Here is a 27,770-nt window from a genome sequence, read left to right as displayed (position 1 = left end):
TTCTGCCAGGGTGCGAGTTGGCCTGTGCGTGGGAAAGGCACCAGCAGCGGGTCCTGCCGCTGAGACCCACTAGGTGTGGCCCAGAGCCGGGAAGTGAGACCGGGCTGTCAGCGCAGCTCTCTGCCGGAGGGGGCGCGGGGAAGCCGGCTGAGTCCCATCCCTTCCTTGCCTGGCAGCCGCATGGTCCTGTGAGAATAGCTCCTCTTCATGGGTGACACAGGTCTGGTGAACTAAGTATTAAACCCCCAGGGAAATGTATGTACCTGCTCGAGTGCGGGTCTGAACTAGCCTGCCTGGGTGCGCAGAAGGGAGCTCAGGGAGTTGGGGCAGGAAGGGGGAGGCAGTGGGGGCTGGGGCGATATGGGGGGTGTGGAGCTGGGGGAGGCAGCAGGGGCCAAGGTGCCAAAATACAAGTTCGCCTAGGGGGCCATTTCCCCTTCGGTCGACCCTGACAGGGCCGGTCTTAAGTCTGGGCGAGGTGGGTGAGCAGCCGCCCCCTCCTATCTGCAGTTACCCGTTGCCTGGTCTGGGATGACAAGCTGCGGCTACAGAACGTTCGGATGCAGGAAGCCTCCTTCCTGGACCTGTGTGCGGAGCTCGCCCCAGCCCTGCAGCGGAAGGACACCCAAATGAGAGCAGCCTCTTGTGGAGAAGTGTCCGGAGATCGCTGTGTGGATGCTGGCAACTCAAGACTGTACTGGTCAGTTGGAATCAGCTGGGAGAGGGAAAGTCGACCAGGGGTGCCCCGTTAAAACAAGTGCACAGAGCCATTAATCGCATCTCATTATGAAGGACCGTGACTCTTGGCAATGAGCGTGAAATAGCAGATAGGCTTTGCGACAATGAGATTCTCTAACTGCGGCGTGGCAATAGATAGAACACATGTTCCAATTTTGGCCCCGGACGATCTTGCGACGGAGAACATCAGTAGAAAGGGGTACTTCTCCATAGTATTGCAAGCGCTTGTTGATCACCGTGGGCGTTTCACTGACATCAACACAGGGTGGTCCAGGAAGGTGCATGACACACACATCTTCAGGAACACTGGCCTGTACAGAAAACTGCAAGCTGGGACTTTCTTTCCAGGCTGGAAGATTCCAGTGGAGGGTGTTGAAATGCTCAAAGGGATCTTGGGAGACCCAGCATACCCCTTACTCCCATCGACTCATGAAGTCTTACATGGGAACCCTGAACAGCAGCAAGGAGCACTTCAAGAATGGGCTGAGCAGGTGCAGAATGACCGTGGAATGTGTCTTTGACAGACTAAAAGCGCGCTGGTGATGCCTTTATGGCAGGTTAGACCTAAGTGAGGAAAACATTGCCATGGTCACAGCTGCCTGATGCACTCTCCATAATCTATGTGAGACTAATGGTGAAAAGTTTGCCCGGGGTGGAGCGCTGAGGCAGATCACCTGGCTGCTGATTTTGAGCAGCCTGATACCTGGGCTATTAGGGGGACATAAGGGGGGGCAATTCAAGTTAGGGAGGCTTTGAGGCAACCTTTTTTGATAATGAGCACCAGTAATGTGTATTTCTCTGCAGGAATCTGCCATGATTCATTAATTTGAGTTTTCTGATTTTGCCTAACACTTGCGATGCATCCTGAGCAGGATTTACAGAAAGCAAATGATTAAACTGTATGTCCCAGCAGTAATCACCACGTGTAGGACACAAATAAAGCTTGGTTCTCTTTCAGAGAGTTTGTGTTTATTAAACACCAAATAACACACAAAAAAGGCTTGGTGGGAAGTGTGGCAGCAGTGCAGGGCAGTGGAGGCTGTCATAGCCCTGTGTGAGTCCAGCTATCAGTTTGGAAGCTGTCCGAAGGGATGGAGTGAACAGGATACCGAGATGTTCTGTAAAGTTCAAAGGAATGTGTGGAAGAATTTTCGGTAGGGCATGGACAATAGTTCTGATTCAGCTGCAGAGGGGGGCAAGCATGCATCTGTTCTGACTGAAGAGTGATGAGAGACTTCAGCATTTCTGTTTGCTCCTCCATGACTTTTATCATCCGCTCATGGGCCTTTTGAACGCTCTCCTCACTCTCCTTTCAGTCCCACCTTTCCATTTCTCTCCACTCCCTGTGTTCTCTTTTTATTGCCTCTGAGGATTGAAGCACCTCACAGAACATGTCCTCCTTACTCCATCTAGGTCGCTTCCCTATCTGGCGGAGGCTTCCACTGATGTGTAGGGTGTTCCCCTGAAAGCCACATCTACAGAAGCAAAAGAAGCAATGCACAGAAGCATGATTGTTAGTTCACACACAGCATTGAATCATGACAGTAAAATGCACCTCTTGTAACATACCAATCACTTTCTCTTAGACCCTTAGCAAAGCACACATCTCGGGGAACACATAAAAAAACATGAGTTCAGCCTGGGTGGGTGGTGGGCATTCAAACTGGGGCAAAGAGTGTAGGTGATGTTTCAAGGGGAACAATGCTGGTGAGTAGGGAGAAGATTGTAAATTCTACCCCCATTTTCCACAGGCAGGGGTCACTGAAGCCAATCTCACACTCCCGAGGGTAAGCAAGGATGCCAGGATGCCTCTCCAACATGCATGCGGCTTCAGACCCGCTCCCTCTGCTGCTCGCCTGTGTGCCGCTTTGGTTCCTGCACAAGTGATTGCCGAGTGGCGCGGGAAAGTTTCCTAGAATGGGGGAAGGAGCAAAGCAGCTCTGCCCAGGAACCTTCGGGCAGAGGATCAGCGAGTACCTCCAGGAAAGTTTCCTCGAGATATCTCTGGAGGATTCCCGTGAAATCTCGGTGTGCATCAACACACTGATCCGCCGCACTGCTTAGCTGCACAGGGGAACGTGGAGCACATGCAAACACAGCTAGTCTGGCACATTTCTATCGCTTCACCCAGTTCTACAGTGTACAGCGCAAAGGACACCTGTACGTCACATGACAGAGCAGCATCAACTCAAAAAGATCACTTCCCATTGGTCTCCTCTCCTGCATCTTGCTCACCGGAGATGTGCTACTGGGATTGGCTAGACCCCTCTGGAGTGGAGACGAGTTCCTGACTGACCAGACGACCCTGCTGTAGGCCCCACATCATCCTCCAACTTCACCTCCTCGTCCACGACTTTGTCCTTGGGGTAAGGTCCACTGTCCACTGCCTTCAGCCCGGCCGAAGTGTCCACAGGGCTCTTGGCAGTGGAGTGGGGTCAGTGCCGAGGATGGTGCCCAGCCCTGGACAATGGTTTGCCTCCCTTGTCTTCTGCTATTCCTGCCTCAGCTCCTTTATCTTCGCTCTGCCGCCCACTGTGTCCCAAACGTGGCCCTTATCACACAAGCCAGGAGAAATCGGCCCGTAGGTGTCGGAGTTCCTTCAGCTGGAGCGGAGCTGGGACCTGATGGCCTCCTCTCCCCATGCACTCAGCAGATCTAACAGCTCCCCATCGCTCCAAGCTGGGGGTTTTGCCATGTGGACCGCCAGGGTCAGCCGGGAAGATGCGATGTGAGCTCTCCGCTGAGCAAACAGGAAATGGAATTTCAAAAATTCCCAGGCCTTAAAAGGGGGAGGGACGGATGGTTGTTTACCTGGGTGCCGGGCAGCGGAGTTCGAACTGCTGACCAGAGCGGTCAGGATGGGCCTTATAGGCCACCTCCTGCAGGCCACTTACAGTGACACAACCAAGCATGGTGTGGTCACTGACACTTTGTCGCTAAAACTTTGCCACAAAAAGCTCTACGCCTCTCCTCCAAGGGGTTTTACTTTGTCGGCTAAACAGGGGAATTTTCCCAGCGAAAGTGGCACTGTAGTGTGTTCACCTCCCCTGTTTTGTCGACAAAAGCTGCCGTTTGCCGACAAAACTGTGTAAGGTAGACGAGGTCTTAGCCATCTTCATCTAATTTCAAGCCTAAACTTGCTGATGGCCAGTTTATATCCATTTGCTCTTGTGTCCAAGCTGGTGCTCAATGTAAATAACTCCTCTCCCTCCCTGGGCTTTATCCCTCTGATATATCGATAGAGAGCAGAGCAGTCGTATCTCCCCTCAGCCTTCTTTGGGTTCGGCGAAACAAGCCAAGCTCTTTGAGTCTCCTCTCGTGAGGTGGGTTTTCTATTCCTCAGATCATCCTCGTAGCCCTTGTCTGCACCTGCTCCAGCTTGAATTGATCTTTCTTGAACATGGGAGACCAGAATTACACACAGTGTTCCAGATCAGGTCTCACCAGTGCCCTGTAGGACGGTACGAACGCTTCCCTGTCTCTATGGGAAGTACCTCGCCTGACGCATCCTGGGACTGCATTCGCCTTTCTCACAGCCACATCATACTGGCGTCTCCTAGCCATCCTGTGATCAACCCACCCACCCAGGTCTTTCTCCTCCTCTTTTGCTTCCAATTGGTACATCCCCAGCTTATAGCAAAAATTCTTGTCGTTAGTGGATGATCCTGCACTTTGCATTGTTAAATTTCATCCCGTGCCTATTGCTCCAGTTTTCCAGGCCGTCCAGGTCTTCGTCTGTACGATAGTCCGGTCCTCCTCCCGATTGGCAATACCTCCCGCCTTTTTGTCAGCCGCAAATTTTATGACAACCCGCCCAGTTTTTGTGCCAAGGTCAGGAATAATGTGAAACAAGCTGGGTCCCAAGCTAAGTTCCCTGTTCGCCGTGCAGCGGTGTGGCCGGACAGCAGCCCATGGAGCCCCGCGACCTGCTGCTACTGGGGGAGGAGCTGCCCGAACGTAGCCCTGGCCGGATCTGCCGCCCCCGGGGTGCCCCTCCCCCAACCCCAGCCCAGCCACAGGCCTGCCGCGGCTCGGGGAGGAGCGCCTCTCCCATGGCCCCAGCCCCGGAGCTGCCGCAGCAGGGAGAGGCGCCTCTCTCCCCGGCCCAGGTGCGGCTGCCAGGAGAGAGAGCTGGGGGGAGTCCTCTCTCCCCGCTGTAGCCCTGGAGCCCCCTCCTGCACCCGAAACCCCTCATCCCCAGCCTCACCCTGGAGCCCGCACCCGCAGCCGGAGCCCTCACCCCGTGCACACAACCCTCTGCCCCAACCCTGAGCCCCTCATCTCTGGCCCCACCCCACAGCCCGCACCCCCAGGCGCAGCCCACACCCCCCACACAGCCCTACCCTCTGCCCCAACCCTGAGCCCCTCATCTCTGCCCTCACCCCACAGCCCTCACTCCCAGGCACAGCCCTCAGCCCCCCACACACCCCAACCCTCTGCCGCAGCCGTCAGCTCCTCATCCCAGGCTCCACCCCCTAGACGCAGCCCACACCCTTCAGCACCCCAACCCTCTGTCCCAGCCCTGAGCCCCCTCCCACACTCCGAATTCCTCGGCTCTAGAAGAGTCCAAAAAAAAAAAAAGAAAGCCAATAGAGAACCATTCAGTGTTCAACAAAGTACTAAAAAGCCAAAGGGAAAGTTTAAAAACAGCTTTGACAAGGGAAGGAAACGGTTTCTGTGCTTGTTTCATTTCAATGAAGAGGGTTAAAAGCAGCATTTTTCTTCGGCGTAGTCAAGTTTCGAAGCTGTGTGAGGTCTATGGTTAGTTGTGAACCTTTCAGAGAACCGTAATGTTTTATTCAGAGTTAGGAACATTTCAGTTACGAACAACCTCCCTTCCCCAGGTGTTTGTAACTCTGAGGCTCTCCTATATTTTGCATCCTGTTACTCTCCAGATTTGTAATAAACAGGGAACCACAAACCAGCCTCCCCCCCTTACAGGCACCCCAAAGCTCCCCAGTCCTCGTGTGTAACACCTGAGTGAGGTGGGATTACTCTGGAACGGGAACAGGGAGGGAGGGTCCTGCTCTAACCCCTGAACCCCACTCCCCTCCCAGAACTGGGATATATTACTGGGTAGATGCTGGGCAGGATGTAATGGTGCCCCAGGGGCCGCCCTCCATTTGTTAAACTTTTCAATACTTTAATTTTTCTTGCATTTGTAGCCCATTTCACGACTTTGATGCAGGATTTGCATTCATGATTTAGCCCTGTCATATAAGACAATAAATTTGCACACTAGGATCTGTAAATCTGTATTTCTTCATGCCGCAGATAAGAAAAATACCCCCCAAAAATTCATTTCTTCTACACGTATAGAAACGTTTTAATTTTAAGAATAACTGAAATATATGAATGTCAAGGACTTGACCTGTGCCCCAACCCGTACTAAATAGTGTTATACCAGGTGACAGCCTGAGAACGTCCCCGCTCGTCCTTTAGTTTGAAGGGTCGCTTTTCTCACCTTCGCCCACCCGAACTGAAGTACAGCATCCGAGCGGGAGCCAAGGACTGGCCACTGGCATTTTCAAGCGATAAAATAGCCAGCGATGTCCGTCTCTCATTGGCCATCGGCGATCACAGACCTGTTTTAATGAGCCTGAGCTTTGGAAAAGCTCCGCTCACCGCACAGGACTGTGAGCAGCCGCTTGAGCAGAACCCTCGGAGCCGCCCACACGTTAGGAACCGTGTCCTGCAGCTCTTCCCACGCGCGTGTTGGAGAACTTGGAGTGGAGGGCGCGTCCCGTGTGGCCAAATGGGACGGATGTTGTCCGATTCAACAGAGAGGTCGTTACCACTGACATCCGAGCAGTCCCCCTGCGTCAGCGCCTGGGGAAGGTCCGTACGATGGCTCAGCAGTGTTTTCCCGTCCGCCGGATGCTTACTAAACTCGTACGAACCCCCCAGGTCTTTTCGTGGTGCTTCATTGGTCCGAACCTTTCTTCGATAGACGCTTGAGCAGGGACCACGAGCGATAAAAAAACCTCCCTCGGGAACGTTTCTTCTGAAACATTTTACTCCAAACATTCGATTTTCCCTTTTGTCGCTAACAAGAAAACCAGCACCCTGAGCCTGGTGCCCCGCAAGCCCAGCATCCCTGGCGGTCGCGTGCCCCTAAATCCAGCCCTGTTGCGGGGCATCTGGGTCACGCAGAGTTTCACTGGCTCTAGCAGAGACAGCAAGCGAGAGCCGGCTCTGGGCAGACTTCCCCTTTCGCAGCTTTATCAACTGTTCCTTTAACAACTCAGCATGTAAATGGATCCCTCCCTCCCCCTGTCACAGGGGCCGGAAGCCACAACCCCTCCCCACCCCCCATCCCTCCTGTCTCTGTCCCAGGCCACTGGGCTAAGAACAGTATCTGCAGCCACTGTCCCTTAGAAGGACCTTGGCCAGGCCCCTCCACCTTCATGCTCCAGGGCGGAGCATGACAATGGGCTGGGAAGAGAGGACCCCAGTGACCGGACCAGCCGGTTCCAGCCAGGGGGCCAGAGGGGGCCCAGGTGACCCTGTTTATCTGAAAAAAGAAAAGGAGTACTTGTGGCCTTTTCTTTTTGCGAATACAGACTAACACGGCTGTTACTCTGAAACCTGTTTATCTGGAGAGAATACAATGGACGGGGGGGGGGGGGGTTTGGGGCTGGAGAGAGGGAGCAGGCAGAGCCCACCTGGATGCAGGGGAGACTGGGATGTGCTGTGCGGAGGGAGGCCAGGCCTGAGGGGTCTGAGAGTTTCCTGTGCTGGGTTCAGATGCTCAATAAACCCTCCTGTGTTACGCTGGCTGAGAGTCGCTCCGGGCTAGAGATCAGGGGGGCATTATTCCCTCTGGGCGTGGAGGTCAGAGAGAGTGGACTCCCTGCGGGGCCCATGGCAGAGACAGGCATGCTAAGGCTCGGAGAGGTGCGGCTCCAGGAGGTGGAGGGGCCTAACCCCCGAGAGAGAGTGGACCCCGGAGAAGGGCTGTCTCACTGAAGGGGGTTCTCCCCAGGGACTGAACGGGGCCGAAGAGTGAACACGACCTGTGATTCTGTAACACTGTATAAACAAAGCCTGTGTCACGTCTCTCTCTCTCGGGGCCTGGCCACATAACCACTGACAGGGTCTCCTCCAGCTCGGGGGCAGGGTCTCTGTGGGGGCATTAGAAGGTCCCTGGATCTCTCCCGGCTAGTGACCCGTTGGGGGCCCAGGATCGAATTTCTCTTTCTCTGATTTTCTTTTGAACCTTGTTGATTTAATTCACACGTTGAGAAAAGCCCCTTCGAACCAGGCGTTACGGTGTAAAGCCGCCATCACCGCTCAGCTGTGGCCCAAGGGGCAGGAAACCCAGGTGTCCCCCATCACGCCCGCTCCTCACACGGTGCCACGGCTCGTGTCGCAGATGGGCAGCTTGGCAGGCTGAGCGGGAAGGCTGCAGAGTCAAATGCTCCAGCACCAGGAAATGCCACAGTTATGGTTTTCTGAACGACCTTAACTGTGCTCCCTCATGCAGGTCCATTACAATGCCAGCCTTCAATTGTATGATCATGTATTAACATTACCTACATGGGTCACCAGCCGGGCTTGAACCCAGAATGAAAAGGGGATGGAATTTTCATGGCAGTCGTGGTCAGTGGCAGATTGAAGACCAGACCCCGTGGTCGCTCGGCTCTCAGCCTGAGGCACCTTCCCCAAGGCTACAGGGTGCGTTGAGGGTGACCTGTCCCCCCTCCCCACAGAGACACAGACAAGCTGGGAGCTGCATGACGCTTGGCCAGGCTGCCAGTCCCTGGGTTTCCTGGGTTTTGCAAAGGCCCCTGCTTACTTTGACTGCCTTAGATTTTGCCTGCAGATTAGAGAGAAGGTGTGATGGAGGCAGGAAGAGATGAGACACCTCGGCTTCCTGTAGCTGGAGCCATCAGCTGAGCACCTTGTTTGGGGCTGGGTGGAGCTGGGCACCGGGGTGTTGCAGGCAGCACTGAGGGGCCCCTCACTGCCCCCGTCATGGCATCAGCTCTCATGAACTTCTTCCTTGGTGAGTATCGAGAGAGCCAGGGCGTGTGTCCACTGGGGGGATCTGAGACCAGGGCGTGTGCCCATGGGGCGGGGGGGGATCTGAGTTGCTCTGGGATCTGGTCCCTAATGAGCTGTCTCCTTTCCAGGCTGCTGGCTGGCCGGGCAGAGCGGGGTGTCGGGACAGAGCGGAGAGTCCGGACGTCAGTATCCGTGGTGCAGGGAAAACTTTAGTGTTCAGGATGGGGAGGTGGGGGGAAGTGATTTCCAGCCTATTCGTACCCACAGCAGCCCCCCCGGGCAGGAGCTTAGCACCCTCTTTGCCTCCCACCCCCTCATCCTGGGTCCTGCCCCCAGAGAGCGCGGGGCTGCTCCGTGTCCCCTAGTCACCCTCCCCTGCTGAGCCCCCTGTCTGGCCGGGGTCACTGAGGCCCCTGCAGTCAGGTTCCCTGGGCCCTGGTGCACAATGCAGCCTTCGGGCTTAACCCCTTCCTGCCCGCGCTGTAGCTGGGGGACAGGAGGTGGCTGGGTTATGTGGGTAGCCAGCAGCAGCTTGGGGGCGTTAGCTGCCTTTCCACACTGTGCGGGCAGGGACAAGCTGCTTCCGTCCATGGGGGAGAGAGGGAGAGATGAGCTCTGCAAAGACAGGGGTCAGGTCAGCCCGTCCCTGGGCTCACTAACCTGGCTGTGTACTGGGTGGAGACGGGAGCCAACCCTCCCATCAGGTGTTCCCCATTCAGGGTTACTGGGAAACCAGCCCAGGACCTGGAGAGAGAGGTCGGGGGATCTGAGACCGGGGTGTGTGCCCATGGGGGAGGGGATCTGAGACCAGGGAGTGTGTCTATGGGGCGGGGGGGATCTGAGTTGCTTTGGGATCTGGTCCCATCCCTTCCCTCCCGCACAATGCCGAAAGGCTGCTGCTGGCTACATTCTGGTGTGACCCCTGGCAGAAATCTGGGGACCCTATGTCTCTCTGCCCCCACCCCCCCCGCCACGTGTTGCAAGACATGGTGCCAGCTACCAGGAGAGGCGGGCCCGTCCCCGGAGGCCCAGCCAGACATGGAGGGCGGAGAGCGCTGGGCAGGGAGGTTCGGGTCAGTCAGTCACCCCCCGTGTGAGAGAGGGGTATGGGAGTGTGTGTGTGTGTGTGTAAAACCTCTCCCTGTGGGGGGGATGGAATAGGGGTGTGTCACCCCCACCCATGTGAAGCCTAAAACCTTATAGATAAGAAGGTCAATATAAAGAACCCAGCTAGGCAGTATTTATTTTTAACAGGGGCTCAGTCAATTTGATGTTAATTTGAATGTTTGTACTGCGCAGTTCTGATCGATTGCCCTTGAACTTGCTTGAATACAAGTAACTTTACCAGGTGTCCCATATTCAGCATGGGGAAATATGGTCACCCTCCTGGTGGGCTGAGATCCGAACCCAGCCCTCAAGTTCCCTGTGGATGCAGTGAGGTGTCTGTTACCCCCGGCGCCGTCCCTGGGGCTGGGCACTAAGGGCAGGTTACAGACACACAGGGAGGGGTTTGTGTCTCCCCATCTCACTCCTGTTTGTGTGTGAACACAGAGCTCCCTGCGCCCAGACCCTCCATCTCCGCCAGCCCCAGTGGGGTGATCGCCCTGGGGGGAGCCGTCACCATCCGCTGTCAGTGTCGGTGCGAGGCCAGGAGGTTATTTCTGTATAAAGGTAGATTCCAAATCCAGGAGCTGGATGCTGATGGGGACGAGGGTGAATTCACCATCCCCAGAGCCAAGCGGGAAGACGGAGGGGCCTACAGCTGCCGATCTCGCTCCCGATCGGAGCCTCCCAACTGGTCGTATCGGAGTAACATTGTGTGGATCATTGCAGCAGGTGAGGGGCCCGGCTCAGTGTCCCTGGTCCCAGCCCCACACCCAGCCAGACCGTCACGGGGGTCTCTGGGCAGATGGGACACTCCTTGGGATGTCACTTTACCTGCCTGTACCTCCTTTCCCCCTTGTATGAATGGGGGATAATCATCCCTCCTGCACCTTGTGTCTGGTTAGATACTCAGGACTTGGCTTTACGGCGGGGTTTTTTTCTCACCGTGTCCGTGTGGCACCCAGCACCTCTGACTCTCAGCCCTCTCCCGATCTAATCACTAGACCCCACCCCCTTCCCAGAGCTGGGAATAGAACCCAGGAGTCCTGGCTTCCAGGCTGTGGGGCCCGCAATAGATAGATAGACGGGTGCAGAGGGGTGCTCTGGATTTAGGTCCTCGGGCAGTTTCCGTCGTAGCTCCCAGGAATCTCTGGGGTCTCGGAGAGGTTCCTCTGGCTGGGTTTTCTCCCAGGGGCCCCATCTCTGGGTCCGTGCAGCGAGGACGGGGTGCAGTGACTGTGCCGGGGTCTGTCCCACGGCCTGTTCCCTTCTCACTGCAGAGCTCAGCTACCCCAAACCCTCCATCTCCCTGCAGCCCAGCGGTGGGGTCGTCTTGGGGGGAACCGTGACCATCCAGTGTTGGGGTCCGCTCCAGAACGTGAGGTTCCTTCTGTACAAAGAGGGAAGCCTGAACGCGCTGCAGAACGCGGAGCTTCCTGGGGTTGAGTTTCTGATTCGCAGCGTGAGCCGGAAAGACGCAGGGAGCTACAGCTGCTATTATCAACACAAATCGGACCTGTCCATGTGGTCGCAGCCCAGCGACCCCGTGGAGCTGGTGGTAGCAGGTGAGGGGCCCGGCTCAGCTTCCCCGCTCCCAGCCGTACAGTCAACCGGACCCTCGGGGCAGGGGCAGTGCAAGGGGGGAAGCAGGCACAGGGCCCCCCCGAATCAGTGGGGCCAGAGCACAGAACTCCTCTGGGGAGCAGAGCCAGCTCCTCTGGCTGCGGGAGGCACACAAAATGCCCCTCCAAAAGGGGCCACATTTTTATTCCTCTGCATGCCCCTGACCTCCCCACCTGCAACTTGAGACCATCGCTCCTTGTTCTTTCATCTGCCCCCCCTGAGAACAGCCCAGCTCCATCCTCTTTGGAACCCCCTCCAGGTGGTTGAAGGCTGCTTTCAAATCCCCCCTCGCTCTTCTCTTCTGCAGACTAAATAACCCCAGTTCCCTCAGCCTCTCCTCGTAAGTCATGTGCTCCAGCCCCCTGATCATTTTCATTGCCCTCTGCTGGGCTCTCTCCAATTTGTCCACATCTTTTCTGTGGTGGGGGGCGCAAATTTGGACGCACCTGAACCCTTTGCCCCACCCCGGAGCCACCTTCTGCACCCCAAACTCCTCATCCCCAGAGTCTGCACCCCCCCAGTCGGAGCCTGCACCCCCTCCCACACTCTGAACCCCTCGGCCCAGCCCAGAGCCCCCTCCCATACCCCAAACCCCTCATCCCCGGCCCCACACCAGATCATGCACCCTCTCCCGCACTCCAAACCCCAAACCCCTTGGCCCCAGTCTGGAGCCCCCTCCTGCACCCAAACCCCCTCAACCCTCACCCTTCTCAGAGCCTGCACCCCCAGCCCAGAGCTCTGACCCACTCCCACACCCCAACCCCCTCCTAGTAAAAGTGAGTGAGGGTGGAGAAGAGCGAAAGATGGAGGGAGAGGGGATGGAGTGAGCAGGGGACAGGGTCTAGGAGAAGGGACGGAGCAGGGGCGGGGCAGGGGTGTTTGGTTTTGTGTGACTAGAAAGTTTGCAGCCCTAGTGGGGACAGACGGCCACGGGTCCATGGGAATGTGGGTCAATGGGGACGTAGGGTGGTGGACACAGGGGAGCACTCTGGTGAGGGATAGAAAGATGGACAAAGACCTTGTCTACATGAAAACGGGACCCAAAATGACGAATCCCATGTGGTTCCCCACCCCCACTGGTGATCTCCGAGCAATTCTGGGGTGTCAGAATTCACGCCTCCTGGTTTGATACAGCGAGGGAAGGGGGGGTCCCCACTCCCCAGCCACTAAACTCCCCCTCCACGCTCCCAGGACTGACAGTGACGACTGATGCTGAGTCGGGGGTCGGGTGATCACTAAGCCGCTGTTTTATCCCCTCCCTACACCCTGACAGACGCTGGTTCTGTTCCCGCAGGGGGAACCGACCCGACCCAGCCAGGAGTGGAGCCGGCTCCCAGCCGCCCGGGCAGCGCGGGACCAGGTACCAGAGCTGGGGAGGAATCACCATTGAACCAGCCCTGGAAACAGGCTCGTGATGTCCAGGAGCTGGGGCTGGGATGGGGGCAGTGAATCCGGGTGGGTGGGGCCCAGACACCACAGGGAGGGGCTCATTGACATTGGGGGATGGAGAGACAGCCCCACTGCCCCTCCTCACTGCCAAGCCCCCAGCTCCCCCAAAGTCTCCTGCCCTGCATGTCGCTGCCAGGAAACTGTGGAGGATCCCAGGGGCGGGGCAGTGTCTGGGGCACTGGGCCCTGCTGGGCGCAGGGGGGCTGGAGCTATAACCCCCTTCCCTAGGCTCCATGACATCCCCTTGGCAATAGGGGTGACCATTACCCAGAATTCCCTCTCCTTGCCCTCCCCACATTGGGTTCTCAGGGGATCCCCGCCTCGCCCCCCAATAGATGTTCTGCTGCATCTGGCTGTGCCGTGGGCACCACCGGCATGTGGGGGGCAGCGGGTGACATCCCAGCCTCCCCCTGCGTGCACTGTTGTGTTTGGCAGGAGCCAAGATACCCCGGGGATGGGCTCACTGCACAGCAGATGGGCTGGGGCAGAGGTAACTGTGGGGGTGGAGAGAAGGGCACTATGGGTTGCCAGGTAGCTAAGGGGGGAGTTCAACTGCCCAGGTGCCCCCTTCACCAGGGAAGCTAAAGCTCAGCCCCCCAGGGCAGCAGGACACGGCCTCCCCTGAGGGGTCTGACCCCGGGGATCCCCAGAGCTGCGGCACCTGGGACAGCCCCAGAAGGGGGCTGGGCCAGTCCTGCTGGACAGGGGGTTGGGGGCTCTGCTCCTGGGGCAGCACCAGCTGCTGATCTCCCCGTCCGAGCCGCCGAGTGACTCTCCCCTTCCCCTCACAGCAGCCCCCCTGTGGCGCCCGGATTTCACCCACGCCAACATCACCCGCCTGGGGCTGGGCGCCGTGGTCCTGCTTGTCCTGGGGCTGAGCCTGGCTGAAGCCTATTACAGCCGCCGGAGAGGGGCACCCTCGGTGAGGTGACCCCCCCTTCTGTGTCCCCCAGGGGCTGGGCCCAGGGCAACATGGGGCCCCTCTAACTCACCATCTTTCTGAGCCCCCAGGAGCCTGGATCTGGCCATACAGAGAAGAGAATCTCCCCGGGGGACGAGCTGCTCCACCTTGGGGGACTGAGACTCCAGCACAAACCCCCTGCCCCCAAACCCCTCTGCCTTGAGAATCATTCCCCACAGAGTGCTTCTGTCATAAATATCAAGGGAAGGGTAACCACCTTTCTGTACACAGTGCTATAAAATCCCTCCTGGCCAGAGGCAAAACCCTTCCACCTGTAAAGGGTTAAGAAGCTCAGGTAACCTCGCCAGCACCGGACCCAAAATGACCAATGAGGGGACAAGATACTTTCAAATCTGGAGGAGGGGGGAACAAAGAGTCCTGTCTGTCTGTGTGATGCTTTTGCCGGGAACAGATCAGGAATGCAGCCTTCCAACTCCTGTTAAGTTAGTAAGTAACCTAGCTAGAAAATGGTCGGTTTCAGAGGAGCAGCCGTGTTAGTCTGTATTCGCAAAAAGAACAGGAGGACTTGCGGCACCTTAGAGACTAACCAATTTATTTGAGCATAAGCTTTTGTGAGCTACAGCTCACTTCACCGATGAAGTGAGTTGTAGCTCACAAAAGCTTATGCTCAGATAAATTTGTTAGTAGCTAGAAAATGCATTAGATTTCCTTTTGTTTAATAGCTGGTACAATAAGCTGTGCTGGAGGGAATGTATGTTCCTGTTTTTGCATCTTTATGTAACGTAAGATTTTGCCGAGAGGGATTCTCTATGTTTTGAATCTGATTACCCAGTAAGGTATCTACCATCCTGATTTTACAGAGGTGATTCTTTTACCTTTTCTTTAATTAAAATTCTTCTTTTAAGAACGGGCTTGATTTTTTTCATTGTTCTTAAGATCCGAGGGTTTGGGTCTGTGTTCACTGTACCCATTGGTGAGGATTCTCATCAAGCCTTCCCCAGGAAAGGGGGTGTACGGCTTGGGGGGATATTTTGGGGGAAGACGTCTCCAAGTGGGCTCTTTCCCTGGTCTTTGTGTAAGATGCTTGGTGGTGGCAGCATACGGTTCAAGGTCAAGGCAAAGTTTGTACCTTGGGGAAGTTTTAACCTAAGCTGGTCAGAATAAGCTTAGGGGGTGTTTCATGTGGGTCCCCACATCTGTACCCTAGAGTTCAGAGTGGGGAAGTAACCTTGACAGCTCCTGACCCAACTGCTGCCCCGCAGGATTGAACCCCGGACTTCTGGCCCCGCGAGCACCAGCCCCTGCAGCACCAGCGAGAGGAGCTGCCCCAGCGCCGGGCGCATCGGGCTCCCCACGGAGCAGCCCCTGGAGGGCATCAGGTCCCACTCGCGGGCCCAGCCGGGCCTGTCTCTGCCTGGGGCTGTCAGTGGGGAGGGGGATGCTGCATCTGACCCTGGCGCTGGAATAACGGCACTTCCAGCCCCCAAGGGTCTGTCCCCCTCCTCGCTCTGCAGCGCGGTCCCCCAGCACCTTTTCTCTCCCCCTTTCTCCCTACACCTTCCCCGCCCTTTATTTCTATTGAACAAACCCCCAGAACTTCCTTCTCCCCTGCCCCCCAAATCTCAGCACCCCAGGGGAGGCTGTTATCCCGGAGCCTCTCAATGTCCCTCCCATGGTGGGTTCAGCTGACAAAGGCGAGTGAGAAGTTCAGGCAGCCTCACGAGAACCTGGATGAATGAACGTTGCGGGGAAAGTTAGCGAGACAGAAAGACAGGATTTGTCCAACCCGAGCGGCCGCTGGACAGACCCCATGGGCTGGGGCCCACCTGGGACACAGGAGAAATGGGGGAGCAGAAATCTGTGACCCAAAATTGGGGTGTCGGAAACCAGGCCTCATTGGTGGATAAAATATTGCGGGGACGGGCTGTGCCGCCCACCACCCTTTGGGCCCTTAAAGAAAGAGACTCGCTTCACCCTCCTGGCTGCCACCCCCCCGTCTCCTGGGCCCCCCGGGCCGTCCGGACCCTGATCCGCGGAGACGTCCTGAGCTGAGCGGCTGGAGAGAGGGACCCTGACGCCGTTGCCCCTCCCCCGGCTGAACCCCCAACCCGGGAGGAAACGGGGTCGGACTTTAACAGCAGACGCAGCGACGCTGGCTCCAGGCCAGCTCCGCCGGCTCCTCTGCCCCCCAGGACAGTCACTAGCGTCTCCGGGGCCAGCGGGGAGATGCCCAAACCCGGGGGATTTTCCGGCTAGGGACTCGCTCCAGAGAACGGGGCCGGGGCCGGAACAAACCCCTCGTTTCACACGGTGCCTGCCATGGCTCCCTGGTTCCTGCTCTGCTGGGTCTGTCACAGCCGGTCCCAGGGGTCACTGGGGGTTTGCCGTGGGGCTGAGCAGGCTGCGGGCTCTGGACCCCGCCCCCGGCCCGTGTTTAACCCTGTTCAGTGTGGGGCAGGGGCTGGGGCGTGTTCGCACCTTGGGCCCTTTATTGCCTCTCCATGAACACAACAGGGCCCAGAGTGATTTAGCCTCCGGCGTTTCTGGACCCCCCCACAGCGGGCGTTTGTGGGGAGCCAGCTGGGGGGAGCCGGGAGTTTGGGTGAAGTAGGTTGCGAGTGTTGGGAGGGGGGTTGAGGGGAGAGGGGTCGGGATGGAGGACAGGAGTTTGAGGGCAGACAGGTGCCTCCCAAACGTCAGAGCCGGGGAGCAGGATTGTTTTGGGGTGTGAGGGGGAGGGGGCAGACAGGGCCGCCCAGGAGGGAGCTGCGATTTCCACCTCTCAGCAGCTTCCCCTCTCACTTCTCCCCTCCTACTCCTGCCCCCTTAGTCCTGGGTCCCCCACTTTCTTTCCCCTCAGTCTCATGCCCCCACAACACCCAACACCCCTCTCTGCCCCACATTCCCTGAGGGAGGTCGGAGGTATGTGAGGGGATAGGGGATGGGGTGGGCAGAACGGGAGAGGGGACAGGGAGACACAACAGGGGGTGAAGGGACTTGAGACAGGGGGCAGAACTGGGGGAACGGGGACCTGATGGGGGTAACGTGAGGGAACTACAGGCTGGGGGGGACAGAATGGGGAAGGGGATACAGGCCAGGGGGCAAAAAGGGGGCGACAGGGACATGAGGGGACACAAGACGGGGTGGGGATGGGGGGCGGGAATGTGAATGTGGGAGGAGGCATAGGACAGGGAGCTGAGGGGCCCAAAGCATGAATGTCGGCGTTGGGGGGTGAAGGGCAAATGAACTGGGGAGTCAGAGCTGGGGCATCTGCTGGGTGGGGAGGAGTCTTTTCGTGGTGCTTCATTGGTTCGAACCTTTCTTCGATGGACGCTTGAGCAGAGTCAACGAGCAATAAAAAAACTCCCTCGGGAACATTCCTTCTGAAACATTTTACTCCAAACATTCGATTTTCCCTTTTATCGCTAACAACAAAACCAGCACCCCGAGCCTGGCGCCCCACAAGCCCAGCATCCCTGGCGCTCGCCTGCCCCTAAATCTGGCCCTGGTGCTGGGCATCTGGGTTACGCAGAGTTTCACTGACTCTAGCAGAGACAGCAAGCAAGAGCCGGCTCTGGGCAGACTTCCCCTTTTGCAGCTTTATCGACTGTTCCTTTAACAGCTCAGCATATAAATGTATCCCTCCCTCCCCCTGTCACAGGGGCCAGAAACCACAACCCCTCCCCACCCCCCCATCCCTCTGTCCCATGCCACTGGCCTAAGAACAGTATCTGCAGCGACTGTCCCTTAGAAGGACATTGGCCAGGCCCCTCCACCCTCATGCTCTAGGGCGGGCACTGCTCCCAGCCGGGTCAGGAAGGAACTTCTGTCCCACTCCCTGGGAGAGGGTCCCTTCCTGGGGGCACTGTCTATGGGGGGTAGGAGCCCTTCTCTGCTCTGAGCTGCTGCTCCAGGGAGGCTAGACGGGCCTGTTGGAAAACCTCAGGGCAGCCTGGGCACCTCTTGACACCTCCTGAGATTGCCCCATTCCCAGCTTGTCCCCAGACTGGGCAGCTCCCATGTGGGGCTGGGTTGTGATGGGGGCTGCAGGAGGGGATGTGGTTTGCTGGGCATTGCAGGGAGCTGGCTTTGCTCTGACCGTGGTAGATTTGGGCTGGAGGTTGCAGAGAAACCTTCTGATGGGAACAAAGGGGCCGAGCGCTTCTCAGTCTTCCTGGGGCTGCAGCCCCCGGCGCAGTTCCTCATTCTGCTCACACTCGGGCCTCAGGCTCAGTGGAGCTCAGCACCGGGGCGTTGGTGGCAGCGCTGAGGGTCCCCCTCTGCTCCGTCATGGCGTCTGCTCTCACCGTCCTCTTCCTCGGTGAGTATCGGAGACAACCAGGACGTTTGCCCATGGGGGGGGATCTGAGACCAGGGCGTGTGTCCATAGGGGGGCAGATGTCAGTCCAGGGTGTAGGATCCAGTTGTTCTGGGATCTGGTCCCTAACGACCTGTCTCCTTTTCAGGCTACTGGATGGTTGGCCGGAGCGGGGTGTCGGGATGTGAGTATCTGTGGGGAATGGGGCAGCTGGGGGAATTTCCATGTAAAGGATGAGGGGTGTGGGTGAGGGCTGAGGGGCGCAGGGATGATCCTGTGAGACCCCTGCTCCCCTCCACACCCAGAGGTGGGGACTGAGACCTCGTCCCACTCATTACAGGGATAGGCACCACACAGGGTGAATTCACCAGCACTCAAAGCTCTGCCCCCCAGGAAATATGGAGTGAAGGCACCATCCGCCCCACAACACCCCCGAACTATGCCCAGGGAGCTGGCCGTAGCCCCGGGAACATTTCAGTCAGAGCAGGTCTGTAAGAAGGGGACCCGCAGAGGGACTGGAGCAAGGCACTGTTGTGTCTCACCCTCAGCTTGCTGCACACGCGGGTGTCACTGCTTTGCTCGTGGGTCAGGCTCAGCCCGACCCAGCGTTGGGAACGACCCCTGAACGGCTTTGGAAATACCCCGTCCCCAAAGGGGCCCCCGGCACAGGGCAGAGCAGAGCTAAATCCCCAGGGGCTGAGAGTGGTTTCGGCTGGAACAGAGCTGGAGTTTGGGCCCCAGGGGTGGGCAGGAAAATGTTAGAACAACTGGGGGATTTTGCAAACGTGTTCTTTTGCGGGGTGGAGAGGGGGTGCAGTCCTGGGTGCTGCTTGCTCAAAGGACCTGAATTTGGACCAGGAACCCTACAGGGTAGATCCCAATTCACCTCCTGAGTGCAATGGGGGAAGGGCTAAATTCTGATCTCAGCCCCCCAGGGTCAATCCGGGGTTACCCCTGACTGCAGCGGGGGCAGGGCTGAATTGACGCTAGGGAAGGAATCAGAGACGGGAAATCTCCTTCCCCCTGCTGTGTCTCTCCCCGGCTGTGAGCCAGGGGCCGGGCGGGGGGTAAAACGCTGGAGCGACAGACGGGTGAGGGTTGAATCAGACGACGCGGTTTGTGTCACCCCCACTTACTGCCTGTTTGTTTGTGAATCCAGAGGGGTCCCTCCCCAAACCCTCCATCTCCGTCAGCCCCGGTGGGGTGATCCCCATGGGGGGAAACGTCACCATCCGGTGTTGGCATCAGCGCCTGGGCATGAGGTTCCTCCTCTACAAGGAAGGAGACGGGAACTATCTGATGTACACGGACCCTGCTGGCTCTGTGGCTGAATTTCCCATCCCCAGCGCCAGACGGGAACACGGGGGCAGCTACACCTGTCGTTGTGCCTACAGAACAGGACCAGCTGCCTACTCGGAGCCCAGCGACCCCGTGCAGATCATTGTAGCAGGTGAGGGGCCCAGCCCGGCACCTCGGCTCCCAGCCCCACACCCAGCCAGGCCCCAGGGGGTCTCTGTGAGCCCTGACCCCACAGAGGGGACGCCCGGCCGGGGAGCGGGGACGGAGTCACTGGGGGGGTTCCCCAGCCAGCGGGGAACAGCAGCCCCTGGAGACTCGGGGCAGGGAGGCGACTTTAACGCTGCCCCTTGTGGGTAGGAGCCGTGAGTTGCTATTTAATCCTGTGATCCCGTCCGCTCTGTTCTCCAGGCCCTGCCGCAGGCAGTGCCCTGGCTGGAGCTGAATGAGGCAGGGGCTGCAGGAGAAGCAATGGCTTGGAGGTCACGGTGCTGGGCAGGGACTCAGAAGATCTGGCCCAGCTCCTGGCGCGGCCACAGACGCTGTGTGTTGGGAGCCCATCGCAGTTTCCAAAAGTGTCCTTCCTTGTGGGGGGGCCTCAATCTTGGGGGATCTCAGGCCGAGCGCTCACAAACCGAGACACCCCCAGTTAGTGGAGACCTCTGCAAACACTGGCCTCAGTAGCGCTGGATCCCTTGTGTTGGGGGAGCATGTAGGGCCCCAGCCATGATGAAGGCCCCTTTGTGCCCAGCGCTGCATAAACACAGAGTGAAGAAAGAAAAGGAGGACTTGTGGCACCTTAGAGAGTAACCAATTTATCTGAGCATAAGCTGTAGCTCACAAAACCTTATGCTCAAATAAATTGGTTAGTCTGTAAGGTGCCACAAGTCCTCCTTTTCTTTTTGCGAATACTAACATGGCTGCTACTCTGAAACAGAGTGAAGAGACAGTCCCTGCCCCTGGGAGCTCACTAAGAAAAGTTAATCTGTATGTGCCTCAGTTTCCCCCCTGTAGAATGAGGATAAAGACCACTCCCTGCCTCCTGGGGGGCTGGGAGGGTGACTCTCTTCCTGTGTGGGGCTCAGCCCCTGCCCCTCTTCCCCCCCCTTTGACACTGCTCTCTCCACCGCCCTCCTCCTGCCAGGTGAGCCGTGCACCGGAGGTGGGGGTGAGTGGGGCAGGGCGGGGGAGGGGGAGCCACTCTCCAAGGGTGGGGGTGAGGGTAGTAGGGGTGAGGGGGGCAGGGAGTGGGGCAGGGTGGGAGAGGGGGAGCTGCACTTCGGGAGTGGGGGTGGGGGTGAGTGGGGCAGGGCAGAAGAGGGGGAGCCACTCTCCAGGGGTGGGGGGGAGGGGAGTGGGGGGAGGGGGGCAGGGCGGGGGAGGGGGAGCCACTCTCCAGGGGTGGGGGGGAGGGGAGTGGGGGGAGGGGGACAGGGCGGGGGAGGGGGAGCCGCTCTCCAGGGGTGGGGGGGAGGGAGTGGGGTGAGGGGGGCAGGGAGTGGGGCAGGGCCCCTGCTCAGTGGCTCCAGGGCTCCTCCAGGCTGCAGCAGCCGCTGCTCTTCCCGCCCCCTGGTGGCACAGGCCGGTCACTGCAGCAATCAGACGTCGGGTCCGGTCAGCGTCACTGCCAGGTTCCCTTTTCAGCCAGACTTTCCTGCTGCAAACGACTCCGGCAACCCCGGGGCCTGCGGTGCCGGGCGCCAGAGACCAGCCCGTGAGTCGCTGCGTGTCCAGGGTGGGCCGGACGCAGTGAACGAGGCAGGGGTCGCACATGGCATATGAGGACCCCAAGCACTAGGGAGCCGGGGCTCGGTGTCTGTGGGGCCGGGAGCCCGGCTCGCAGGGCCGGGATTCTGGGCCGGGGACTCTGGGATCTGGGAGAGAATCTCTGCCCGGGGCCCTGGATCCGCCCGTGGCTGGGGCCTGCCAGGGAGGCCGGGGCTGGGTGGGTGCCCGGGTCTGGCTCTCACAGCCTGTCTCCTGTGCGCAGATCCCAGCCTGCCCAGACCCTCCATCTCTCTGAGCCCCACTGGGGTCACCGCCCCAGGGGCAAACGTCACCATTCGGTGTCAGGGGCAGAGCCGGGACGTGAGGTTCTTCCTGCACAAGGCTGGAGACCTGAACCCGCCGCGACACATGGACCCTGCTGGGGACGGGGCCGAGTTCTGCATCCCCACCGTGGGCCGGCAGCACGGAGGGAGCTACAGCTGCAGCTACCGGCCCCGATCAGATCCCTTCGTCTCCTCGCAGCCCAGCCACCCCGTGCAGCTGGTGGTAGCAGGTGAGGGGTCTGGCCCGGCCTCCCCGCTCCCAGCCCCACCCCCAGCCGGACCCTCGGCAGCTTGGCACTCACGGGGCGCTCAGAGCCAGGCTCTGCCCTGAGCCCAGCAGAGGGGACCCCCGGCCGGGGATCACTGCGGGGTTCCCTGGCCAGGGGGAGCAGCAGCCCCTGGAGATTTGAGGCTGAGGGTGGATCCTGGGCCCCAGATGGCTGTCCCCACTCTGGGGACACACAGAGGAGTCGGGGCCCAGGGGCTTCTGAGCCGGCACTGCCCGCCCCCCCCCCCCCATGAATGACAGTGACGATTGAAGCTGAGTTGTGGAGGAAGGGGGGGCAATCACTGTCACTGTTTCAGCCCCTCCCCCCGACCTGACAGACACTGGTTCGATTCCCTCAGGGGGAACTGACCCAACCCAGCCTGGAGTGTCCCTGGCTTCCACCCACCCAGGCTGCTCGGGGCCAGGTACCAGGGCCGGGGGGGAATCACCATCAAACCAGCCCTGGAAGGCTCATGCTGCCCAAGGAGCTGCCCCCGGGGGTTGAGGCTGGTTGGGCAGGATGGGGCAAGTGACACCAGGGGGCACGGAAGCCCCTGCACCTCCCTCCCCACCAGACCCCCAGCTCCTCCGGCACCTCCTGTCCTATAGGTTGCTGCCTGGAAGCGACTGGGGGATCCCAAGAGAGGACAGGATCTGGGAGTCCTGGCTTTGGAGTTGGGACGAGCTGGGTGCCCAGGCGGGTCCTGGGGCTAGGGTTGCCAGGTGTCCGGTTTTTGACCCGAACACCCGGTTGCAAAGGGACCCTGGCGGGACAGTTAAAAGTCCGGTTGGCGGCACCGCGGGGCTGGCAGGGTCCCTGGCTGCTGTGGCTCTGCGCGGCTCTCGGGAAGCAGCCGGCATCTCCCTCCGGCTCCGAGGCGCAGGGTGGCCACAGGAGCTCTGCGCCCTGGCCCCGCCCCAAGCGCCGTCTCCGCAGCTCCCATTGGCCAGGAAGCGCAGCCAATGGGAGCTGCAAGGGGCAGCACCTGTGGGCAGGGGCAGCGCGCAGAACCCCCTGGCTGCCCCTCCAGCTCCCAGACAGGCTGGTCACTTCCCGGGAGACGCCTGAGGTAAGCGCCACCTGAGGCCTGCACCCCGAACCCCCTGTTATGCCCCAATCCCCTGCCCCAGCCCTGAGCCCCCCCCCGACCTAAACTCCCACCCAGAGCCCACACCCCGCACCACCGTCTGTGTCCCAACCCCCTGCCCCAGCCCAGAGCCCCCTGCCACACTCCCAACCCCTCAGCCCCACCCCTCATCCCTGGCTCCACCCAGAGCCCGCCCCCCTGCCGGAGCCTTCACCCCCTCCCGCACCCCAACCCCCTGAAAATGAGCGAGTGAGTGAGGGTGGGGAGAGCGAGCTGAGGCCCCAGAGCCAGACCTGTCGGACGGGTGGGTTGGCGGCTCCGCTCCCGGGGCAGCGCGAGCTGCTGATCTCCTGGTCCGAGCTGCCGAGTGACTCTTCCCTTCCCCCCACAGCAGGCCCCCCGGGGCGCCCGGATTTCACCCAGGCCAACATCGCCCACCTGGTGCTGAGCGCCATGGTCCTGCTCGTCCTGGGGCTGATCCTGGCCGAGGCCTATTACAGCCGCCCGAGGGGGGCGCCCTAGGTGACCGGAGCTGGATGCAGCACTCCCGGCCTGCCCAGCGCCGACCAGAGCGGGACTCTCACCGCCCGGGACTCGCACGCTGCCCCTCTCTTAATACAGCCTAAAGCTGCCTTTGCTTTTTGTTTTGCAACGGCATCGCGTGGCTGCCTCATGCTGAGGGCGTGATCCACCCCAAGTCCCCGATCCGTCTCCGCCGTGCTGCTGCCAGGCCCGTTCGCCCCCAGCCTGCCCTGCTGTGCTTGGTTTTTCTTCCCTACGTGCAGCACCTCTGTCGGCTTTGGAACAGTTCGGTGACGGGGTGCTCCACGCGCCACGCGGCTGGCGCCTCCTGCTGGCCGTTCGGGGGAACGGCTCGACGCCCCTTCCCGCGGCTGCCTGCCGTCCCTCCGCCTCTCTCTCTCTCTTGCTCCAGCAGCTTCTGCTGCCTCTTCGTTACTCGGCCCTGCGGCCAGGTCATGGCGCGTGTGTTCCCCCGTTCAAAGTCTCCCTCCGCACCACTCCGGGGATGCCACCTGATGTACTGGGGTACCACAGAGCCCACCCGTTCCACCAGCCTGGGCTCTCTCACCCTGTCCTGCAGAGCCAGGCCCTCAAGCCTTCTCCAGCACATACACACACAGGTAGGGACACACCAGCTGCGGAAAGACACAGACACAGAAACCAGCCCTTCATGGGAAAGCTTTCAGCTAAGGAATTGACCTGCACTCAAGTGCACACCCTCTCAGGGTGCAAACCCAAAATTGTATTGTCTTGCACTGCACAGAGAACTGTACTGCGTAAGCTAATTGAAATTTGCCTCCTCCCTCAATGTGGAGGAAGATATGCACAGCTTTGTCCCCCCACCCCCCAGTAATGAGTTCCACAAACTGGGTTTTGAGAAAACAAAACAAGTTTATTAACTACAAAGGATAGATTTTAAGTGATTATAAATGATAGCAAACAGATCAAAGGCAGATTACTGAGCAAATAAAACAAACATGCAAACTATAGTTTAATACATGATAGAAACTGGTTACAAGCAGTAATTTCTCACCCTAAATGTTGTTTTAAGCAAGTTGCAGAGTTTCTTGAAGACAAACTTGAAGCTCCAGGTATTCCTTTCACAGTCCAGACACCTTCTAGCCTGGGTTTAGTCCTTTCTTCCCCAGCTCAGTTTTAGGTGTTTTCAGCAGTCAGCTTGGGCAGGGATTCAGTGAAGAACCAACCCTGATTATCTCACTCCCCAGCCTTAAATAGGATTTACATAAGGCGGGAATCCTTTGTTTCCCAGTTTGATCCCCACCTCCTACAAGTGGAAAACTACTATCTGTCCAAGATGGAGTCTAGTACCAGGTGACATGATCACATGACCCTGTCGTGTCAAAGCAGCCGTGAGTCAAAGGTGGTTTGGAGCATCCCAGGAAACATCTGAGGATGGTGGGAGATTAGCATCTTCAAAATCCTATTGTTCCCCCAATGGTTCATTGACCAACCAGCCAGATTCATGGCGTGGGCGTTCCTCAGGTGCAAACATTTTTGTAATTGGTACATTAAAGTTAGGAATATTGACTGATACAGAAATGATCCATGCATACAAACAGGATAATCACATTCAGTAAATCATAACCTTTCCAATGATATCTTACATGACCCATCTTGCATAAAATACAACTTAGTAATGCCATATTCATATCAAAAGCATATCCCGATGGAGAATATGAAGTGCCACAACTGGGTCAGTGGGGATCCTACCCAAACACACCAGCCTGTGCTCCAGCGACAAAACCGGACGAAAGTCTGGTGTCCGTTGGCTACTTCCTACCACAGCCTTCGGGGGGGTTCCGCGGTCCAGGGGTCCTTTGTCTCCATGGGATACACTGCGGACGACAGTCCTGGCACCACGTCTCCAGGGTTGGTTTCCCCCGGGGGCAGGGCAGGGCACTGCACAGAGTCAGCTCTGCATTCAGCAGCAGGCTGGAGACATCTGCCTCCATCCCCTGCAGGGCCCTCCCTTTATACTTCCTGCCGCGCCCCGGTACTTCTGGGAAGGGGGCGGGGCACATTTGGCTCCACCCACCAGGGGGGAACATAGTGGTCCCTCGCTCTCAAGTCCAGAGGGAGGCCGCTCTGCTCACTACACCCCGATTATGTGTGGAGCCTTCATTTTATCCTCCGTTTCTCAGTGTATTATGTGATGGTACGGCCAATGGATGTGCTATTTCCTATACAATCAACGGATGCTCCTTCGACTGGAGTTGCAGGATTAGCGCAGTATAGGATTGAGACCTGTACGATTTTAGCTTCGCCAGACTAGGCCAGAGGCTTTAGATGATTGAGTGACCTAGCAATAACCGCTGAGACCAAAGGTTACTGCATAAGATGTGCCAACAGGTGAGGTTATGGGACAATGTCTGTCCTGACTGCAGGGTACCTGCCATGCACAGCTGCGCGTGAGACAAAAAGGAACTACAAACAACCTAAGAAAAATGGGGCAGACAAATAATCATGGTGTGTGGAAGTGCAGTTAAGGAAAAGTGGGTTGACGCCTTGTGACGAAGCAGGGGATTTTCTTAGTGTTGTGCATGAGTACTGTGCGTGCCTCAGTTTCCCCTGTGTGCGGCGTGTGTAATGAGGTGGTGGGAGAGGGGGTTTGCTGGTGCAGAGGGCCAGGTGTGGCCTCGCCCAGCAGCCTGGACCCCGGACAATGGCCTGGACATGATAGAACTTAGCAACCGGTGACCTGGTGGCCCAGCCTGTGTTGGGAGCCAGCCAGTTCTGGCCAGTGGGAGGACAAAGGACAGAAGAGAGAAGGCCCCAGCTATCTGTTTTCCCAGAAGGAAGACAAAGGGTGGAGGTGGGGCTGTGGGGAAGGTGATATAGGGGGGTCAGCTGGAAGGAAGTCACTTCTGTACTGGGGACAAAGAGGGGTCTGGCTGCACCTGGACTGGGACAGACCCACCTGGACTGGGAGAGACCAACTGGACGGTGCTGAGGCTGGCCAGGCCCGAGCCCCTGACAACTGCCTGGGCTTTGTCCAGGCATTCAATAAACCCTCCTGTTTTATGCCAGCTGAGAGTCCCTGGGGGAGGCTCATGGTGAGAGCCAGGCGGGCTGGAGGCTCTGAGAGGTGCAGTTCCAGGAGACGGTGGAACCCAGGGCTTAGCCCCCAACAGAGAGTGGACCCCGAGAAGGGCTGTCTGACGGAGGGGAGTTCCTCCCGGGATCCTACAGAGCCAAGAGAGCTTGCAGGGACCTGTGAGTGCGTGACACACCTTCATGCATAAACGGTGAGGTGGCAAAATTTGCAGATGATACAAAACTACTCAAGTTAGTTAAGTCGCAGGCAGACTGCCAAGAGCTACAAAGGGATCTCCCGAAAGTGGGTGACTGGGCAACAAACTGGCAGATGAAATTCAATGTTGATCAATGTAAAGTGATGCACGTTGGAAAGCATCATCCCAGCTCTACATATACAACGATGGGGCCTCAATTAGTTGTTACCAGGCAAGAGAGAGATCTGGGAGTCAGTGTGGAGAGTTCTCTGAAAACTTCCACTCAGTGTGCAGCGACAGTCAAAAAAGCCAGCAGAAGGTTGGACATCATTAAGAAAGGGATAGATGATAAGACAGAAAATATCATATTGCCTCTCTATAAATCCATGGTACGCCCACACCTTGAATACTGCGTGCAGATGTGGTCACCCCATCTTAAAAAGATAGACTGGAATTGGAAAAGGTTCAGAAAAGGGCAACAAAAATGATTAGGGGTCTGGAACGGCTTCTGTATGAGGAGAAATTAAAACTTTTCAGCTTGGAAAAGAGACAACTAACGGAGGATCTGGTCGGGGTCTATAAAATCATGACTGGTGTGGAGGAAGTAAAGAAGGAAGTGTTGTTTACTCCTTCTCATGAAACAAGAACCAATGAAATTAATAATCAGCAGGTTTAAAACAAACAAGAGGAAGTATTTCTTCACCCAATGCACAGTCAGCCTGTGGAACTCCTTGCCACAGGATGTTGTGAAAGCCAAGATTATAACAGGGTTCAAAAAAGAACTAGATAAGTTCATGGAGGTTACGTCAATCAATGGCTATTAGCCAGGATGGGCAGGGATGGTGTCCCGAGCCTCTGTTTGCTGGGAGGACGACAGAGGATGGATCACTTGATGGTTCCCTGTTCTGTTCATTCCCTCTGGGGCACCTGGCACTGGCCAATGTCAGCAGACAGGATACTGGGCTAGATGGACCTTTGGTCTGACCCAGTGTGGCCGTTCTTATGTGTTAGCTGTAGTCAGAGCTACAATATCAAAGAGGGAAGACCCAAGGGAAACCCCAGCAGGAACCATCCTGCTAGCGACGCTTGTCTACTGAGAGTCCCATCGGAGCGAAGAACACCGGGGAGGATGT

The 27,770-nt window shown here is 57.9% G+C and overlaps 2 protein-coding genes across 2 annotated transcripts in view; one reads left to right on the top strand and one right to left on the bottom strand.

Annotated features, from left to right (window-relative positions):
* The window catches only part of LOC144279334 (alpha-1B-glycoprotein-like), a 937,253-nt gene that overhangs the window by 494,453 nt on the left and 415,030 nt on the right, over positions 1 to 27,770 (bottom strand). The gene's annotated exons all lie outside the window — the stretch shown is intronic.
* Positions 8,648 to 27,770, top strand: part of LOC144279241 (immunoglobulin superfamily member 1-like) — a 77,362-nt gene continuing 58,239 nt past the window's right edge. The window contains 6 exon segments of the mRNA XM_077840731.1: positions 8,648 to 8,746; positions 8,874 to 8,927; positions 10,297 to 10,581; positions 11,130 to 11,414; positions 19,321 to 19,611; positions 21,448 to 21,738. Of these exon segments, the coding sequence (XP_077696857.1) occupies positions 8,716 to 8,746; positions 8,874 to 8,927; positions 10,297 to 10,581; positions 11,130 to 11,414; positions 19,321 to 19,611; positions 21,448 to 21,738 (1,237 nt within the window). The 5' untranslated portion in view covers positions 8,648 to 8,715.

The sequence above is a fragment of the Eretmochelys imbricata genome, chromosome 23, assembly GCF_965152235.1.
Source record: "Eretmochelys imbricata isolate rEreImb1 chromosome 23, rEreImb1.hap1, whole genome shotgun sequence".
Classification (NCBI taxonomy): domain Eukaryota; kingdom Metazoa; phylum Chordata; order Testudines; family Cheloniidae; genus Eretmochelys; species Eretmochelys imbricata.
Note: the sequence above shows the minus strand (reverse complement) of the source record. Positions and strands in the feature narration are given on the sequence as shown.